Source organism: Linderina pennispora, assembly GCF_002104995.1.
Source record: "Linderina pennispora strain ATCC 12442 chromosome Unknown DL89scaffold_151, whole genome shotgun sequence".
NCBI classification, from domain to species: Eukaryota; Fungi; Kickxellomycota; class Kickxellomycetes; order Kickxellales; family Kickxellaceae; genus Linderina; species Linderina pennispora.
Window position 1 is genome coordinate 4,125 of NW_024468399.1, and position 21,435 is coordinate 25,559.

General features: G+C 54.4%; 1 protein-coding gene across 1 annotated transcript; it reads right to left on the minus strand.

The window, feature by feature from the left end:
- Positions 1-19,086: 19,086 nt before the first annotated feature.
- DL89DRAFT_306295 (uncharacterized protein) lies at positions 19,087-19,840 on the minus strand (the record flags this gene model as incomplete). The annotated part of the gene is made up of 2 exons (XM_040890901.1): positions 19,087-19,747; positions 19,775-19,840. 2 exons carry the CDS (start codon positions 19,838-19,840, stop codon positions 19,355-19,357), a joined length of 459 nt encoding a protein of 152 aa, XP_040739078.1. The 3' UTR covers positions 19,087-19,354.
- Positions 19,841-21,435: the final 1,595 nt, after the last annotated feature.

Sequence of the window (21,435 nt, forward strand, 5' to 3'; positions counted from 1 at the left end):
TTAAATTCCCCTTCCCGACGGTAGACTCTTCAAAAAAACACCGGTTCAAAGGATAAATCGCTCCGCACGAAAACCGATCTGTTGAATTTATCCCAGCAATTATCCGCACCCGCTGTATTACCCTTCAACCACTTCATTTTTGAAAGGAAGCTCCCCCACGACAAGCCTTTTTCTCTGCTTATCTCCACAATCTTATGCGCACTCCACTCATGTCGCTTCTCCACCGCTGCCCCGCCCCGCCTCTGCGCATCCTTGCTGTCGACTTCGACAAGACCCTGACCACCGCCGATACCACCGCCGATGTCGTCAACACCGTCAAGCTGCTGCACCCCGAGCACCGCCCCTTCCAGTGGTTCACCGACGAGTACATGAAAGACTACGAGTCCTTCGATGCCCACTGGTCTCCTATCCTGGCCTCCCGCCAGGGCCACTACGACCGCCGGCTCCTGGACGACTACTCTGAGGGCCTGCGCCCAGTAGAGGAAGCCTCGCTGCAGCGCATTACCGAGCACAAGATCCTATCAGGCGCCACCCACCAGGATTTCAGGAACGGCGGTGCATTGGTAAAGTTCCGCCAGGGCGCCGCGGCACTGCTCAACCGGGCCGTCGGTGAAATGCCGGTCTATGTGGTTTCGGTGAACTGGTCCAAGGATTTCATTTATGGCGCATTGCAGGCGAATGGTGTCATGGCAGAGAACATCACTGTCTATAGTAACGACAGCGAATTCGACATAAAGGGCGTCTCCACCGGTATGCTGAAGCCAGAGATGGTCGTGGCTGGCGACAAGGTCAATGTGATGGCTAGGATCAAGCGCGATCTCGCTGGTGCACGCCACGACCAGGTGCGGGTTGCCTATGCGGGTGATTCGCTCACCGATCTGCCGGCAATGATGGACGCCGATCTGGGCATCTTTGTCGGTAACAGCAGCTCCGTCACCAGCTGGTGCAAGAGCATGGGCATCAAGTTTGGCCAGCCGCACCGCAAGCACAACATCATCTACAGTATCGGCGACACCTGGGATTCTGTCTACGATCTGGTACAGAAGCACTTGCACTAGCTCGCTCGTTGGCCCCTAGACTTTCTGTTGCACAGGATAGTAAATTGAGTTTTGGATATAAAAATGCCATGTCGTTTTACACTTTGCATGCGACCCCCGGCAACCAGGGCTCCTCTCGTCCTCTCTAGTCCATGGGCTCGGCCTCGGGTGCTGCCTGGCCGTCAGCCGTGCTGCTGCTGCTGTTTCTGGCCGCACTGCGAGGGAACGCGCCTTGATTGCCCGGGGGTGGTACAGGCATTAGTGCTGGGTCCTCTCGTCCTCCTAAATCCATGGGTTCTACCACAGGTGCTGGCCTGGCCGCCAGTAGTGCTGCTGCTATTTCCGCCTCCACTGCCAGGGAACGCACCTGGCAAGTCCGAGTGCGGCACTGGCATTCCCTCGGGCACCCCACCAGCTTCAATCCCAGCACGGCAAATGGGGCAGGTTCCGTTGACATTCAGCCAGTGTTTAATGCATTCGTCATGAAACAGATGCTTGCACGGCAGCTCAACAACCTCCTCGCCCTGCTTGTACTCGTCCTGGCAGATGCTGCAGTCTTCCTTGCGCCCAGCCTCCTCGCCCGCCACCGCCCGCCGCCTCAGTTCCTTGATCGCGTCCTCACTAGCCGGCGGCGGTGCATGGGCGCTCTGGTTCTGCTCCATCAGCTGCGTGATGACATCATCCAGCGACCGCTGGTTCCACACATAGTCGCCCAGATTGCCCACGGGAAACCCAAACGACGCCTGCCCACGCGGACCCCCCAGCGCCCCCATCAACGACGATAGCAGGTTGCCCAGGCTCAGCGGCGCATTCTCCTCTGGGTCAATAAACATTGGCCGCGCTGGCTGCTCCTGAGATTCCGTGCTGCCGCGCGGCGAACCGCCCAGCGACCCAAATGACACCGACACCTGCGCCCCGTTGTTGAGATTCGACGTGAACGTCCGCATCCCTGAAAACCCCTGTGCATTGCCCTCGGGCGTTTCTGCCGTTGGTGGTTCCGCCTCCTGACTATCGGCTGTGCCAGCTGCGCCTGCCGGCCCCATGATGTGCGTTAGAATCTCCTGCAGCATGCCTTGCAGCTCCTGGTTATAGTTGCCCGCTCCGCCAAACTCCCGCTCCATCTCGTCGTCCTCGCCCGTGTCCGCCGCAAACTCTCGCGGGTCGTTCGACGTATCAATCTATGGCTCCCACACACATACCGTGGTTTTTAGCAATCAGGAAATTGTCCATTGAAAAGTTCCACGTCACTCTTATTTCAGTCCGCTTCCTTACTTCTTCGACAAAGTCGCCGTGGCACCGCGGGCACACCGGGTGCGGCGCCATCATTGGCACGATTTCCTGCTGGCATTGGTGGCACCAGTACTCGCGCGCCCGACTGGGCCTCGGTTGTGTCTGCTCCGGATTCGACATTTTTAAATGGAACGAAAAAGAAAGTCTCGGTACTATTACAAGAGCTAGGAGAGCGATGGCTGAGCTGTAAAAAGGGTGTCTGCTTGGAGTCCGCTCAGTTGCTTGTGGCGATCGCAAGCTAACGCGCCTGCTGATCAGATCTGATTCTGCACATGTGACGGGGACGTGTGGCCGTGGGTGAATTGTGAACGCCTATGCGGGGGAGGGGAAGGGGGATGCGAGCGGGACAACATTGCGAATGTCGATGCACACAATCAGAGACCGAGGGTGAAGGCGATGTATGCAGGCTCATGTCTGGTCGGGGACTGCCATTCTTTTTCAGTTCCTCAATGATTTTCGTCCCCTTCTATTTATTTACAATAATTTTTGTGCCTGGCGCCTTTATATCTCTTTTTCGTCATCACTCGCGTGTATTCAACCTTCTTTTTTTCTCCATCCACAGTGATACATATCATACTTTATTTATTGCGATCAGTCGATATACAAGGAAATTCTCTAGCCGTCCCACACACCGACTTTTCTTTACCATCCTCTGTCGTTTTTCACTTTTTCAGCCATGTGGGATGCAGAGTTTACCAGGCGAGTGCGCGCCGCTTCATTCCACGAAAACAGCGGCAGCGAGCCCTCAGAGCCCCGTGCTCGGCACCGAAGTAGCGCATCCGATGCCAGCGACCCGGTAGGCGTCGTAACCCGATCAATGGCACGGCGGCGTGAAGCCGAGCAGCAGCAGCAGCTCCAAGAGCCAACCCCGCCACTACTGCCTAACCACAGCAGCAGCCCGACCAGCCGGTACGTGCGACGGTCGCCGCAGTTCAACTACGACCGGTTCATCCCAACACGCGCCAACGAAGCGGCCGACTACATTGGGCTTGTGCGCGCTAGCTCGCCCACAATTGCCGGTAGCGCGCTGCTTTTAGAGCAGCGCATAGCAACCGACACAGCAAACCGCACCTACGACGCAATGCTGCGCTCCGAGCTCCTCAACGACCACACGCCAATAGCCAATGCACCCAAGCCAAAATCGCCGATCACCCGGCGGGCGTTGCGCGCCCAGTTGCCGCCGACCTCCCCCCAGCTACCCTCCCTGGCCATGCCCTGGTCGAGCAGCCAGGCGGGCAGTAGCCGGCCCAATACGCCGCCGGCCAGCCCCGGGCATTCGCCGGTGTTTGCGTACAAGTCGCCACGCCGCACATTGTCCAAGTCCGGCCGCACTATGCTAGACCGCGCCTCGCCGGTCCACGAGGCGTACCAGATGTCGCCAGTCAAGCCCGAGACCCGCCGCATGCTCAAGCCGCAACCCGCAGTCCGCCGGCTGCCGCGAGACCCCATCAAGGTCCTGGATGCGCCTGGCATCAGCGACGACTACTACCTGAACCTGCTCGACTGGTCGATCAAGGACAAGGTTGCTGTGGCGCTCGGCTCGGCTGTATTCCTGTGGGACGCCAAGACAAGCCAGGTCCGTGAGCTGTTCGACTCGGATGACCAGATAACATCCGTGAAATGGGCCGAGCGCGGGCGCCACCTCGCCATCGGCACAAACTCTGGAACCGTGCAAATCTGGGATACAGAAAGATCCATGAAGATCCGAGACTTTGCTGGACACACACGTCGCGTCGGCTCGCTCGACTGGAACTCCACCACCATCAGCTCCGGCAGCCGCGACAAGCGCATTATAAACCGCGACACGCGCATGCGCCAGGCCGCCGTTGTGTCGACGTACTATGGACATATGCAGGAGGTCTGCGGTCTGCGCTGGTCGCCCGACAAGACGCAGCTGGCCAGCGGCGGCAACGACAACCAGCTGCTGATCTGGGATATCCGAAACACCCCGCTGAATGCGCTGATGCACGCCGACGAGCCCGAAATCGCCCCCGGCGCCCGTATGTTCCGCCGCCCGCTCTTCCGTCTCACTCACCATACTGCTGCTGTCAAGGCCCTGGCATGGTCGCCGACGCGTCGCGGCCTATTGGCTAGCGGCGGCGGCTCCGGCGACAAGACCATCCGGTTCTGGGATTCCACCACTGGCCGTCAGGTCTCGTGCACGGACTCGGGCTCGCAGGTCTGCAATCTGAGCTGGGCCAGGGACGGCTCGGAGCTCGTCAGCTCGCATGGGTTCTCGCAGAACCACGTTGTCGTGTGGGATTACCCGGCCATGAAGCCCGTGGGCGTGTTGCGCGGCCATACGGGCCGTGTACTGTATATGGCGCATAGCCCTGATGGCCAGACTGTGGTGACTGCGGCGCCCGACGAGACCCTGCGGTTCTGGAACGTGTTTCCGAAGCCTGTGCTGCCAAATGCCGGCCTGGCGCTGCTGGGAGCCAGTGCCAGCGGTCTGATGCTGGATCTAGCTCCTGTGCGCTGAATTTTGTTGTGAATAAAGCTGCTATGTTCTTGGAGCGGGGAAGGAATTGGCGGGCTCTCTCCGCACACTCAATACGCCGGCATCAATACCCGTCCTCCCCAATTTTATAGCCTCCTGTTTGCAACTGGGTGAGCAGCCACCATCTTGCTTCCTTCCGCCTCTCTTTGCCTCTATTAGGTTTATCTCGGTCGGAAATTTGCACCTACACTTTCTCTATTTCGCCAATTCCGCTGAATGGTTCGAACGCATTCCGAAGGCCAGGGCTCAAAACGACACAGCTCAAGTACGTAACCTCAGCAGACCCATCCGCCCTGTCTATCACACATCTTCCGACTCGTGCTCACTCGCTAACACTGTCAACACACTTTTTATCGCTTTTTTTGCCCTAGTGAAAGGAAAAAAGCACTTGGTCAGGGTAAGCTGTGGAAACTGCCCGGAAACCGCCTCGTCCCTCTACCGGGTGTACGTGATGGCTGCAGTGTGAATGCTGAAAATACGCTTCTTTTTATATAGCACTTTGACCCAGAGACACATGGCTACGACGATTTCACCCGTCTGAACCGGGCGCTGAAGAAGATCGGGCTATACTGCAAGGAAATGGACGGTGACGGCAACTGCCTATTCAGGTAACCTAACCACAACGACTTCATTGAAGCGCCTAAATATAGACACCTGCATTTCATTTAACGAGGCATTACTTAGAGCCCTGGCCGACCAGGTGGATGGGACCCCTGATACGCACTCGCGGCACCGCGTAGCCGTGTGCGACTACATGGATCAGCATGCGGACGAATTCGCGCCGTTCATCGACGAATCGCAGCCGTTTCCGCAGTATGTGTACAATATGCGGCGACTGGGCGTGTTTGCGGGCAATCTGGAGCTGGTGGCGTTTGCGCGCAACTACCGCGTCGACATAAAAGTGTACCAGCTCGGCGGCAACGTGTTTGTCATCAGCGGGGCGCCGTCCGACCAGCCCAACAGCACACAGCGCAATATGCCGCCGGTGCATATCGCCTACCATTCGTACGAGCACTACTCGTCGGTGCGCAACCGGCATGGCCCGCACAACGGCCTGCCAAAGATTAAAGCAAGTAGTCAGGACAGCAATGCGCCGCCGCTGGATGACCAGGCAGGCGTGGTATTGCCAAAGGCCGCGGTGAAGGCGCGCCCAAGCACGCATGACTCGCGCGCACACTGTATTATAATGTAGACTAAAAACGTAGTGAATGCCATTTGGAATAAAATGCGCGGCGGTCTCCCATGTGTAGGTAGCAGCTCCGGAGCCTGGAGATGGCGGGGATTCGGATGACGACTTTGCAAGAAGAGCAGCGGATGAGAGCTCGCCCATGACACCGATGGAGAAGATTGTCATGGATTCGACTGGCGTGCTTAATCATGCGCTGGTGCGCCGTCTACTGCAGGACCAGGACCAGGACCAAGTTATTGAGGCACTGGTAGAGTGGATGGCCAAAGACGACAGCTCTTGGTGGGCTACAGACGGGCCAGCAAACTACAATGGTCCGGATCAGCCAATCGAGCCAAAAGAACTAAAGGAGTCGGAGGAGTCCGAGGAACACAAGGACCAACACGAGCAACACGAGCAAAAAGTGTCAAAGAAGCCAACAAAGGGTGCCGCACGCCAAAAGAAGGCCGAATCGAAGAAGCAGCGCAAGGAAATGGCCAAGATCAAGAAACGCAAGGCGCACCAAAAGCAGCAACAGCAACAGGCAACGGCAACGACAGCCGCGAGCGACACAGAGGAGATTGACATTTCAAAGCACATGAAGCAGGTCTACATTTAAAAGAAAGATTTAGAACATGTCTGCAACAAGATACGCCCAGGCAGCCAGTGCCGCGGCGCTGCGCCTGAGCTGGCCCGCATCAATGACCTCCATACGGTCGCTGTTGGCGTGGTGGTGGCGGAAGTAATGGTCCTCCCAGTGCGGCTCCAGCGGGGTCAGGTTGCCCTCGGGGCTCAGGCTTAACACACCCGCGCACGGCACGCCGGCATTGCACAGACCCATAATGTCCTCGCCAGGCGCATCCTCCACGACCGTGATGTTGCCAGCGCCCAGGACCTTGATGAGATCCTGGCCGTAGTTGACCAGGTTGCTGACCAGCTTCTTGTCGGCCTGGACAGCCAGCCCCAGGGCTCAAATACGCCAATGTCGCTTTCAAACGCAAACCGGTGCTTGTGGATCTCGTCCTTGTGTGCCTCCAGGTACGCGTTGGCGCCGCGCTGCAGCGTCTCCCCGTTGTTCCACATGACGACGCGGATCGTGCGACGTGCCGCACGGCCTTCCTTGGCGATCAGCCGCGCGGCCTCCCAGGCCAAAAACGCACCGGCACCGTCGTCCATAGCACCGACGCCGACATCCCACGAATCAAAGTGGCCCGACAGCAGCACGATCTCGTCCGGGTACTCGGCGCCCTTGAAGTCAACGATGATGTTGGACGACTGCTTGGAGGATTCGGTGAACTTGTTGTTCATAACCAGCTTGGCGCGCGGGAACACGTGGTCGGCAGACTTGCCTGCAAGCGCCCGCCTGTACATGCGCTCAATGAGCCCGGCGTCGGCCGGCGAGACCGATGCTGCTGGGATTGACGCCCGGATCGAGTTGCCCGTATGCACCGAGTCCACCGACGAGTCAGGCGTCGCCGACTGCACCAGCACAGCAAGCGCGCCGAGCTTGGCTGCCTGCTGGGCGCCGCTACCGCGGAACTTCACTACCCTGTCGTATCCTGAAAAGTGCATGTTGAACAGCACGATGTTGCCCGAGATCACGTCAGAGCCAAGCGCTGCCAGCTCCTCGAACGAGTGCACGGGAATGATCTTGGCCTCGATGCCCTGCGGTGGGGTAGACACGGAGTTGCCGAGTCCGAGCACGGGGATGTCGATGAAGCCCGAGGGCCGCGTGGGCGCAAACAGCCGCAGCGACTCGCTGCCACGCACCCACTGGTTGACCCACACAGGCTCGGCCCAGGCCGTCAGATTCGTGTCCTCCTGCTTGATTGTCTTGAGGACCCACTCGGCGCTCCGGTCGTATCCGTCGCTGCCCGTCATGCGGTGCCCATACAGGTCTGTCATCTCCGCCAGCCGGTCCCACGCAACCGTGTTGTTTTCGTCAAACCCCGCGTCAAGCAGGTTCTCGACCGTCAGCAGCGTCTCGGTGCCTGTACCGATAGTCGTCGGCGTGAAGGTCGCTGGGTTTATCTTCGTCGGGTCGTACATTCCGCACTTGATGAATGCGATTAGTCCGCCAATCATCAAGAGCCCGCCTGCCAGTACCATCAGGCGCTTGGAGCTGCCGGGCACACTGCTGTCCAGTGGACGCGGAGCCAGCGGCGTGTAACCGTTGCTGGAGACGGCCAGGGTTGGCTCACCGATATCCTCGTAGGGAGGGGTGTCGATGAACGGCTTCTTTTCGTTCAGGTCGATGGACGATCTCTTTTCACCCATGTCGATGGACGCGTGCTCGCTGTGCGTGCTGATGGTGTGCGAGGTGCCGCCTGGAGGCTGCGACGATGCTGGTGCCGCTTCGGCCGACTGGCGCGCAAGGACCTCGGACCGCAGAGGCGGCAGTCCCCAAGGCACAGGCTTCTTTTCATCGGGAATCATCTTACACATAAAGGAATACAGGAATGAATGCTAGAAATAATATGGAGATAGAAAGTGCAGTAGGAAAAAACGTGTATAGCGGAGGAGAAGAGGGGAAGGATGAGAAGCCATTGCGTGACTTTATAACTGGTATCGTGGCCATGCTGAAAATCGCCAACAACGCCGCACCCGGTTTCCTCCTAGCTGTGGACCCCCTCGAAACATCAGTCATCAGTCCAATTACACACGGAAAAAGCTGTATATTACCGCCTTCAGCTAGCACAAGAACAAGAGCCACTTCATGTCTAAGAAATCTGCACGATACCCTGTGGGCACCACCGCCAGGCGGGACAGAGCTACTTCTTGTCGGCACTGAGCCGCTGCTTCTGCTGCTCGCGCTGTTCGTCCTGCCACCTGTGCAGCTCAGCAATGTTGTGCAGCTTGAACCCAAAGATTCTCGGCACATACCGCTGGTCGCTGGGCGCAGGCTTCAGCGACGGGTACACCTGGAACAGCATGTGCGGGAAGCTGGTGCCGAAATGTGCCCCCATCAATCATATTGTGGCGGACGCGACTTTGGGTTATACACGTCCTCGCACCGGCAGCAGTACAGCTTGACCGCCTTTTGGTTCGGAATGTCAGTTACACCCACCGGCAGCAGCTGGTTGCCCTGGCAGTACACGCGTGGGCACCGCCCAAAGTCACCGCGCTTGTACTTGTCCAGCATCTTCACCAGCCCGCGCGCCGTGATGATGTAGCGTGCATGGATGAGCCCGTACAGGTGCTTTGCCGACCGCTCCACCTGGTCCCGCAGGTCGTCAGACATGGGCTTATCCGGCAGCCGGTCCGTAATCAGCTCCAGCGCCTTCTGGTAGTGCGGCACCTCGAAATTCAGCCCTGTCAGGTTGAACCGGTCCAGAATGTAGTCCTCATCCACATCGCAGTAGTACTCATTGCCCTCCAGCGACATAAACCACTCCACCCAGTACTTGGCAAACTCCGAGTCCGAATCCGTGCTGCTGAGCTCGTTGACTACATGCGGTGCGAAAGGTTAGCACGGCTGCCGCTTCAGAGAATGCTGCGCTAGCGGTCCTAGCGAGGCCGAATCGCAAACTTACTCATGTTTTTGCACTTGGAACTGAAAAAGCGTTAATGGAATTATACAAAAAGGCGCGCTGAATTGAGGTGGTGCTGGAGTATGCTGCCCCAGGCGCAATGGAAAATGCCTGGCTGAAACTCGAGTTGGTCAGCCGTGCCCACTAGCGTTTTCGATCAAAGCCCGATCAGATCAGGCAATCGGCAGTCCATCGCACCACCGGACAGGCCGCAAAGTTTTTGGGACCGGTCTATTTCTGATGTTACTCAACAGACGATGGACCCGCCAAATCAAGATCCAAGCGTGCGACGTGCCCACGCCCATGCCCATGCGGCGGAAGGCTGCATGCTTACACACTGGTTCTTGCGCCTGCACATTGCCAGTCAGCACACAAGTCCACCCCATCCTCGCCATCGATTCCGCCTATTTCAGCGAATCACCGCTGTCGCCGATCTTCTCCCCTCGGCGACCCAAATGTACCCCCTCCCCAAGTGTTTTTTTCTTCTTGGGACACGGTTGATTTCCTGGACCTTCGACGAGGACGCACTGATGTACCCGCTGGCCGCAGAGCCAGGAGGAACTCTCTTTCCTTTTCTCTTCACGAAAACATTCGCTTCCTCTTATTTATTCGCCCGCATATTGTCTCTTCTGGGTGCCGCCGCTTGACGACTGGGCTCTATTCTTTTGGCTGAAAAATTCCAGTAGAACAGCGCCACGGAATAACAAACACACATACGCGCATTTACTTCTTTCCCTCTTGGTAGCCCGCCTGCTCCTCTGTCCTGCGTCTCTTTCCTTGCAACCCTTCTATTTCCACTCGTTTTATTATTTCCAATTCCAGCAACATGGGAATTCCCAAGATTACCGGGTTCACGCCCACCGCACGCATGTACAAGCTCGGCGTGATGCTGGCTGCCTCGGTAACGGTCTGCTTCACGCTGTGGCTGGTCTCGCACTCGCTCGGTACCCAGACAACCGCCAACCTGCGCACCAGCCTGCCTCTGCCAAACATCCTCAAGGGCAGCCAACAGCAACAGCAACAGCAGCAGGAGCAGGAGCAGAAAGACATGTACGGGATCGCCACCGACTCAATTCCGCCTGCCCGCATCTCGTACGATGAGCCAGTTGCCGGCGAGCGTGTGAACGCCGCCATCGTTGTGCTGGTGCGCAACTCTGAGCTGAACGGCCTGCGCAAGAGCATGCGCATGTTTGAGGATCGCTTCAACCGGCGGTTCAAGTACCCGTACGTGCTGCTGAACGACGAGCCGTTCACACAAGAGTTCAAGGACGGCATCTCGGCGATCACCAAGAACGAGCTGCGCTTTGGCACGCTGAACGAGACCTACTGGGGCTACTCGAAGAGTGTGACGCCTGAGAAGACCGCCGAGAAGCTCGAGTACAACAAGAACCGGTACCTGTACGGTGGCTCGCTGTCATACCGCTTCATGTGCCGCTTCCAGTCGGGTCTGTTCTACAAGCACCCGCTGGTGGCCGACCTGGACTGGTACTGGCGCCTGGAGCCTGACGTCGAGTACTACTGCGACATCGACTACGACCCCTTCGTTTACATGAAGAAGAAGGGCCTCAAGTACGGTTTCACCATTGCGCCGCGCGAGGGCCGCCGGACGGTCGAGACTCTGTGGCACCACACACGCGAGTGGATCAAGAAGAACCCGCATCTGCTGCCCGAGAACTCGCTGGTCAACTGGGTCATGGGCACCGACGGCAACTACAACCTGTGCCATTTCTGGTCCAACTTTGAGATTGTCGATCTGTCGCTGTACCGCAGCGAGGCCTACGAGTCGTACTTCAACTACCTCGACGACGCACAGGGCTTCTTCTACGAGCGCTGGGGCGACGCCCCGATCCACTCCATTGCCGCCACCCTGCTCCTGCACAAGGGCCAGATCCACTGGTTCGAGGACATTGGCTACCAGCACCCTGGCAACATGCACTGTCCGCGCGACCCCGCCATGCACGCAAAATGCATTTGCGATCCTGGCAAGGCCTACACGTACCGCTCGGCGTGCCAGACGCGATTTGCCAAGGTTAACAACATGACCAAGGCCCGCATGCTGGAGATTATCCACGACACCGAGCCCAAGGAGGAGGAAGAGGGCGAGCAGCAAGCGAACGGTGCTGAGCAGCCCAAGAAGCAATAGGCGCGCTACTCCAGCCCCCTCCCTTTGCGATACCGCTGTCTCTCGCGCCTGCCCTGTACCATAGCCCTCCCTCAAAAGTTAGCCCTCTTTCCCGCCCCCTTCAGCAGCCTCCCTCCGCATACATCTTTTTTGGCTGCCTGTCTCCTCATCCTCCCCTTCCTTCACACTGCCAATCCGCCGCTTCCTCCCTTCACCTCCCTCCCAGGCCAATCACTAGCTCTAGCTTTTTACACTTTTTATCTTCCACTTTTTTCTCCTATAGAAGGAAAAATATACTTTTTTCTCGGAAACTCAGCCTTCGATTCTTGAATTCTATGGACTGCCGGTCCCCTAGTAGATAAGATGTACGCTGATGTCGTGTTCATCCACAGCGATCCATGATCTGCGCTTTGTTGTGTATAGTAGCAGCACGCACAGCCAAGTTCGGTCTAGCGAGTGTGTTTGACCTATTTACTTGGTTTGCTGAAGGAGAAAAGCTAATTGCATTTTTGAAATGGGGCTTTGGTTTACTTGCAGCTCGGGAACGCCTGCTTCTTGGACGGAACCTTAGCCAACCGCATCTCCTCGTCACGGCGCCTCTTAAGGCCCGGCAGGATCTTTCCCTTGGACGAGCGCCAGTTGGGGAACACGCTGTCAATGACCTTGTTCGGGTTTTCTCCCTTGTTAAGACGGCCGGTCAACTCCGACGAAGCCAGATTGCCGCACCCAATGTTGAACACCCACGAAGTGAGCGCGCCCCACTGGTTGTCGTTCAGCTTGACATTGGACTTTAGCAACTTGGCGAGGCACGCCGTGTGGACAGCGACATCCTGGCTCATCAGTGCGCTGGCCGTGGCCTGGGTCAACGGGAACTTGTACTTGACCTCCTTGCACCCCTCCTGCTGGCATTTGTGGCCGTATCCGACGGTCTGGAAGCCTGAGGGATCGGGTGAGGGCTGCGGCACGAAGCTCTCGAAAGACTTGATCAGCTTAGTAGCTCTGGCATTGGTGCCCTTGCAGTACGTGCCTGTAGGCTTGGGGTTAGGCTTGCTGTCCCCGCCGCTGCATTTCTTAGCGACAAAACCATTCTTGCCTGTCTTGACGTAGTAGTCAGAAATGTAGCAGCCATCCATGGTCCTGTCCCAGATCGTGTTGCCCTTGACGTCTGTCCCTGTGGCCTGACACGAGATCTTGATGTCCTGGTTGAGCTTGTATGTCTTCACCACCTTTCCAGATGTACTTGGCGAGGAGCGACAGTTGATAACACTAGCCTTCTGGATAGGGTAGGCACTGGTCAATGCGATAGAGGCGAGGAAGGCTGACGTGATGGCAATAAACTTCATTTTTAAAAGGGAGGGCAGATAGTAGTACTTGGATGTCCGTGCTTGTGTTTGTGTTTGTGTGTTTGTGTGTTTGTGTGTTTGTGTGTTGATATCGAAGGGACAGAACGGAAGCGTGGCGGGACCCTTTTATATCTCACGTAGAGATGGCTACAAAGATAATTTCAGAGCCCGACAGTGCAACATCTATTTTTTAGCAATCGCCACTAACCAGCAACTATGACCGCATGGCATTGCCAATCACACCCCACATGCACCTTTGTACATGTCGACCATGCTAAATGGCATACCCTACAAGTACAGCAACTAGCAAGGAGATTCTAAAAATAAATATTCCGCATATCCCTGTGGAGCATATGGATTATGCTACGTAAGCATGCATATCCGAGTAAGCGGTTCCGGGATATTGTAGCACCGAGAAATCACGCTGCAAAATGGCTCTCACGCAGCCAAAATAGATTGATGCAGCTGTTTGGAACTTTCCAGGCATGATAGCTATCCACAGACCATGCTGGATATACCAGTTGACTAAGGAGCAATCATGCTTATAGCAGATTATGATGTCATACGCTAAATATAGGCGAAACGGTGTCACCCTCGCTGAAGGTTGCAAGGTGGCTCAATGCTACATCCAATACTTCAGACATTTTTACTTTCAGGACAACGCTTGCTGGCCACGGTACCTTCAGTATGTTCTCGTCACCATGCTGCCGTTCTCGCTATTCCTGGTGCCTAATTATCCAAGATATTCTGGGCAGTAATAGCCTAGGTATGTGCTTATGTCAGGTTGGAATCTAGGGGTGGACGCCGTGAAGGAGAATATACCCAGAACCTTCATGCAGACAGAGTAATTACATGCATTTGATACCTACCTAAAAACACCACTAGCTGTCAAGTTGTAAGGGTACTTGTGGCACAACAAACTGCCTCAATGCTCACTTTGTATAACCTATCGATATCAATGTCCGAGCAATAGCCGCCGTTACATTTAAGTCACACTTACCATGCAGCACTGCTGCCGCAGTCTAAATCGGGATCAGCAAGACATCATGCTGATACGCCATTATATACGCCACTAATTATACATGGTTGCCTTTATACTGGCGTAGTATATGCTACTATGACATGATGTCAATTCACCAGTGTACAGTCAGCCACAGCGATGTGCAGCACGGATATCTTTTGTGATAAGTAGCCATCAGTATATACCGGAAAGATATAAAGGGGCCTCCTGTGCACTCCTGGCCCGCCTTGCCTTCTGTCATTTCTACGTCAGGTAGTTTCTTAAGAAAAACATTAACCATGCATTACTTTGAATATTTTATTATGTTAGCACTCGCCGGCATTATTGCTGGTGACCCTATTGCAAATGAGCGTGCTAACGAATGCCGTGTTTATACGGTAAAACCAGGCGATTACTGTGACAAGATTGCAGAGGAAGCCAAAATCTCGGTGTTTGGGCTGAAGTTGTTCAATATTGGCCTGGACTGCAACATGCTGATGGTTGACCAGCGGCTTTGTGTTACTCCCGGAATGCTTCCCTCAAGGAAGCCTCACAAGAACAAAGATGGGTCCTGCTATGCTCACAACGTAACTTCTGGTGATACTTGCTACTCCATCGGCAAGCCGCTTGATCTGTCACCATCCGATATTGAAGGATTTAACAATAACACCTGGAAGTGGACCGGATGCAATGGGCTCCAGCTTGAGATGGGCATTTGCCTTTCATCCGGCACACCGCCGCTGCCCAAAGTCGACCCCAAAGCAGAGTGCGGTCTCACATCAAAGGGAAACATGACATGCCCACTGAAACTCTGCTGCTCAGAGTATGGATATTGTGGATTCGACGAGGTGTTTTGCAAAAAGCCAACTGGTGCTATAGGCACCGGATGTCAGAGTAACTGCGACATGAGCTGGCCAAAGGATAAAAAGATTTGCTCAGGTGCATTGTCAAAAAGAATCGGTTACTACGAATCCTGGGCCGTCAACCGCACCTGCCACAAGTACAAATTCGACAAAATTGACCCTCGCCAGTTCACACACATACACTATGCATTTGGAAATGTCAGCAGCGACTTTCTACCTACACTCGATGATGACCAGGCAGTGCAGCTCCAGGAGATGCACCAGATGAAACAAATCAACCCGGATCTAAAAATAATTCTGTCATGTAAGTAGCTCGAGAGGTATCTGCTATTCGCATTGCCATTCACCGCTGTAGCTAACCCTCTACCTGCATGTCTAGTTGGTGGGTGGGCATTCAATGACCCAGGTCCGACAGAGCACCGCTTTTCTGATTTAATATCCAAATCAGACCGCCGCACAAAATTCAACGATGCCATCTCGCAGTGGATCGAGCAGGGTCTCATTGACGGCGTTGACATCGACTTTGAGTACCCGACATCTGGTGAACACGGTGGCCGCAAGCCCGATTACGACAACTATCTCACATGGATTAAAGAGCTACGAGAAAAGATTGGAAAGGCATCGCTGTCCATTGCTGCTCCAGCCAGTCCTTGGTATTTGCGCGGGTTTAGAATTGAGGAAATGACAGAGTACCTTGACTATATCATATTCATGTCATATGACCTACATGGCACATGGGATGCAAACATCACGTCCCTTGGCCCTTATCTCAACCCACACACTAACATGACCGAAATCAGAGACGCGCTCAAAATCATTGAGCGGGCTGGAGTATCGTCAAACAAGATTATGATGGGTCTTGGCTTCTATGGAAGGTAAGTTAACGAGAACCATGGACACAGCAGGGCACAGAAGAAGAAACGTCACAAAATCATTGTCATACCATTAGATCGTTTGCAATGAGAGACCCGGCGTGTAATAATCCCGGATGCATGTTTTCCACTGGAGGCACACCTGGCGAATGCACAGAGACCAGCGGCTATATCTCATACGGAGAGATAAAAGATATGCTTGACAACAGGCAGGCCTACCATGTCCGATATGATGAGCAGGCACTTGTCAATATAATGCTCTATGGCTACAACGACTACGTCTCGTATGACAGCGAAGTATCGTTAAAGGCAAAGCTCAAAGAAGCGAAGGATCTGTGTCTCGGTGGAGTCAGCATCTGGGCTATCGATCTTGACGACCGCTACGGGTCGCTCATTTCCGCAGTTTCTGGGCTTCCTTACCAGCCGCTGGATGGGTCTGATGGCGTCGATACATTCGGCGAGGAAGATGAGGATGACGAGGACGTGTTTTTCGACTTTTTCGAAATTCAGGATGTAGGAGATATCAGCGACGATGACTTTTTGAAGCGAATCAAAGGCAGCATGAGTCTCCGCGAGAAAAAGTACATGCGGGATGATTTCTGGACAACGTCTTTGATGAGGTGAACAGTGTTGTAGAAGAGGTGGGTGGACTGGCGCCAGAACGCATTTACCAACTCTATCTGCTTGCTGGAACACACATGATGCAGCAGCTGATTGACACGGCAAAGGAGGATCTGAAGGACCAGGATATGAAGGGAAAGTGGCAAAAGAAGTATCAGAAATATATGCGTGGGAGGGTTGATGAACAGGTAAGCTAGTGTTTCCTCAGCATGTAAAACTAATGCTGTGTCGCTAACCAAAACATCTCATAGCTTGCCGATGTGTGCTACGAGCACGGCGAATGGTTTACGTGCAAAGAGTAAGTACACAGAGAGCAATTTCATAACGAAGCACGGCAAATATTCTGACGATTTTGTTTACTTTAGCATGTATCAACACAAGCCAAAGAAATGCCCCAAGGAGGCAGATTGGTGGAACGAAGCCGAGTTCATACTGAATGGTGACGACAACTCGGTCCATGCCTTCGACAAGTATATCAACGAAACGCTTGGTCTTTCTCACGACATGCTCGTCATGGGAACAAAGTTCACCGACGACCGCGGCTTCTACTGTCCACCACCAATTATGCGCGACACTCCAAATAGCACGTCACCTGCCGCAGACCTATCGGTGGTCGGCAGCACTCGTGATATAGCCGGATGTCTCTCGGCGGTCAACAAGATTCCAGGTCTGAAGGACGACTATCCTCCAAAGACCGGCGAGCTCCTGACAGCATTCATCGACAGTGCATCGGCATCACTGGACGACATGCGGTTTAGGCACGAACTGCAGACCACAGACATAGACACGCTGTACCAGGGTGTTGTGCAGACCATTGCCAGAACACAGTCTGGCAATGATACATTGGACCAGTTCTACCAGTATCGAGAGTGGGTAGAGGAGAAGAAAAAGGAAGCGAAATTCATTGCGCTATTCTTCATAGAACTGGTCGTTGGTGCGGTGGTCGGGGGATCATTGACATTGCTGTCGGACTGGTTGGCGAGGCCATCACCATGGGGCTCGAGGCTATTGGTGCTGCAAGGGCAGTCGCAAGCATTGAGACACAAATGGCCCGGGCTATGAATACATTGGCGGAGCTGCCTGGCATCCGCAACGCAATCCGGCTGGTTGACGAGGGCGCGCAGGCATCAAAGCTGGTGTTCAGGCGTGCGTGGGGGTCGTTCCCAAAGCCCGTGCAGGGCATTGTTTAGACGGTTGGTGCCAAAGCTGGAAAAGGCGAAGAAGCTGATCAAGGAGTCTGGATGCGATGCAGCAAGTAAGTTGAACAAGGAGTATAGTTGTTAGCTACATGCACTGACTGTATTTTTGCAAGCTGTAGGCGAGATTATCCAGTTTGAAATACCGGACCTGGCTGGCACAGCGGCACGGGTTAGTCTGCTGGCAACAAACTCGACACTGGGGATTACAGGGTTTGATGAATCCGACAAGTACGAGGCACCCGCAGGGGGTAATCAGAAAGTCTTCACCCACCAGAGACAAGGACTGGTGCATATTTGACATGACTAGCACGCACGAATTGCGCGGATACACGGACAAGGACGACTACCGCTACGTAAGTATATATGCATGCCGCCTAAATTCCAGAAATACCAAGTATTGCTAATTATGGCTACATAGTGTTTCTGCCAAGTGCCCTCCACGACACAAACCCGCAAAAAACAACAAGTCGCTGACCTGCTCCGATGGTCGGGTTGTGCAAACTGGATTCCTGAAGTCCAAGCCGCCGCTGGCACTCAATGGATTCGAAAAAGCTGGATCACAAGCCCAAACTGTGACCACATTTACGAGCTCAACGATTTTATGCGGTTCACCGGTGTCCGGGACAAAAACAAGCGCGACAAAATGTGCAAGCGAATCGAGAAAGTTGACCCCGAGTTCAACAGCCGCGTGCGCAAATACATCAATGGACCGAAAAACCTGCAGGTCATCGGATCCAAAGTCAACGGCCTCAAGATGCAAATGTTCATGTCCAAGTATCCGGGTTCGTCGCTGCAAGACAAGGACAAGTTTGATGCCGTCAAATCGTATATGGATAAGAAGAAGTCGACCCTGGATACAGTGAGGACAGACTTGGCCAAAGATGTTTTGGCGACTTGGAGGCTCTGGAGAAGAAAGAGATCACGGGCGGCGAAACACTGCATTTCCAGGGCATAAAGAGCAAGTTTGAGACGCACTTTGATAACGGCGTAACCAGACGTGGGCGAATGGATTGATATGGCTAACAAAGATCATGGATGAGAAGGACCCGAAGAAGCGGCCGTCACTCGAGAACCAGATGCGTACCAAAGGTTGAGACGGGAACGTAAGGCAATCAGTAGCTTTTCGGCCGACACGCTGCGTGATGTGAAGTCTGACCCTGTGGGCCACATCTGCAAGAAGAGGCGCACGTAGAATCTCTACTAGTTAAACATGCAAATGTGAGGTTGTGAATCACGTCTCAATCTGTTCGCCATTGGCTGTGGCGAGCCTCTTGTACTGGTACGGGTCTGGCTGCTAAGAAACGCGCAATTCGCTCTAGTTTTCTTTATTGCCCTCTTGACAGCTGGCCGTGTGGCTATAAAAGGCTACTGGTGACAGTCTCGGGTGAAGTTGACAAAGATTGAAAAGACTTGTTCTAAATCATATCTGCATCAACAGGAAGCACCGAAGAGACCGGTAATTATAATATTGGTGTGAAAAATGAGGCGCTCATATCCAGCGACTAATATCACCAAGCAGCTCATGTTTATATATGCATATATACGCAACTTTCATGAATGAGCCGACACCGTCGTTGTTGGGCCGGTACGGAAATATTAGCCATATGCCAGCGAAGCTGTTTGTCATATGCATCCTTCGGATTTATTGTTGAGGGATGACAGCGTTAGGATACTGGTAGATTTCGGGTGATACAAAGCTAGTGACGGTAAAGAAGCTCCCAAGACCTACAACTATACTGACGTGTGCTAAGCTATATCGTGCAGCCGCTATACCCTTGCATACGCACTATGGCGTGGATAGAGGAATTAGGATTAGTTATACACAGAAATAGACAGCGTGCTGAGAGCAGCGGCAATAGCATAAAGTTTCAAGCACATCAGCTGTTTCCACCCGCGTTGATCGCAGGGAGCAAATTCGGATAACAGATTAATATATGGCTGAACTGAATGTATTGCTCCCTCGTGGGGGCAGTTGACAACAGCAGCTCCAAAACTATCCAGATAAGCCTTTAGCTCAGACAGCCTGGTGCGAGGGCTGCGGCCCTGGATTTGTGGCAACACAGAAAGACGAACCATATACGGTGTTCTAGAAACCAGCCTACCAGTCATCAGCCGTGCCAACACACCGGCGGTAAATGCGCAAACCCCTTCTCTCTTTCCACTCTTGTTTTCGACTATTTCCAACATTGGGCTCAGCTGGTACGCCTACCCACTAGGTGGTTAGCGACATACTAGTTGCACTCTACTGCTGGGCACTAATGATGCTGTCATTTGCTTGCTTTGAATAACCTCGCCCATGTGCGGCAATGGTAAAAAGATATCTATTTAAAAAAGGCGCTCATTGGTCTGCAACCCCGTTCTGTTGCGAAGCCGATAGCTCGGCTGGTGGCATATCGTTAGCCAGTATTTTGTTAACGTTGCTTACATGTGGTGGCTCGTGAATTTGGTTATCGGCCGGATATTTTGGAGTTCCGTCGTCTGCAGTAGTCGGTGCAGTAGCAAGTGGAGGCGGCTCATTCCCCGTGTCTGACGTAGATTCCGGAACCGGAGCCTCTTGACATATTACTGCCCTCAGCTGTTTCAGCTGCTTCCACCGTTTCGGTTGTTACCGCGGCAGCACTATCAATGGCACCGACAATGGCCGTGCTGGCTGATGATCCGTTGGCCACAGGGGGTGGCGATGCTGCTCTTCCCTGTTGCTCCTGCTGCTGCGCCTCAGCATCCTTTCCGTTGCTATGGGTCTGGTTGTCATCACCCGCTGTAGGCTTGGAGTCCTCTACCACGCTCTTTGCTGACAGGTCTACACCATCGATAGATGGGGCAGCTGTGGATGTGTTGGCGTCTAGAGGCGGTGCCTCAACGTCAGCCTCAGTATCACCGTGGGTAGATGCCTGGTCGGCAATATCTCCAGCTGCGGCGGAGGGCACAGCGGTGGACGTCGCCGACGCGGCCGACGACACGGCGTTGTTGGTCGAGCCACCAATATACGACGACATTCCTTCTCGTACCTCAGTTTCTCACGATCGTAGATCTCAAAGTACGGCTTCCGCTCATCCTCGGACATGTTCTTCCATCTGAGGCTCATCACCCGGGTCAGCTCGCCCGAGCTCATCTCGACGCTCGAGTTCTTGACGCCGGGCCGCTCAGCCTGGCAGAACAAAACAAAGGCATTGGCCGGGCGCTTCGGGGCATTCGGATCCTTATTTGAGCCCGACTTGCGGTGTGTTGTCGAGGGATCAACCGACGACGAGTGTGAGGGAGTCTGCTGCTGCGGGTACCGACACCGCTTGCGGGGTTTTGACGCCGGCGCGACCGTCCGGCGGCAGCAGTACGTGGTTGCGGCTCGGGGGCATCGTTGTCGGAGATGTGGGCGCGAACAAACGAGTCCTTCAGGGGCACGTCCGAGTCAGAGGCCGAGTCGGTGTAGCGGCGAGTGCGATCAAGCCGCTCGAGCAGCAAACTACACAGCTCCAAAAAGAGATTTAGGGTTTAGTGGTTATGCAAAGGGAGGACGTCACCTACATAGGTGCAGGATTGGACGCACGCCACTTACTTTCTCTCGATCTTCATCCGGCGCAGCGCTTCTGTGAGCGATACAGCTTGACAGCAAGCATCTCGTTGTACTACAGGCAGGGTGTGGGAAGTATCAGGCACGAGAAAAAGCGTTAATAATGGCGATCCCCTCCAAACATGCGATTGTTCACGTATTCATTATCGGAAGAGAAAACCAACCTCTTCAAGCTCTTCGAGCTGCCGCTTCAAATCACGGCATCTGTATTTGTGGTGCTTCTCTACAAAAAAGGCGGTAAAATAGAATTGGTGAGTTTAGCATGCCAGGAAATCACATTTCATTCTCCGCGGGCCGCTGCGCCAAAATCCTTACCTTCGCTGCC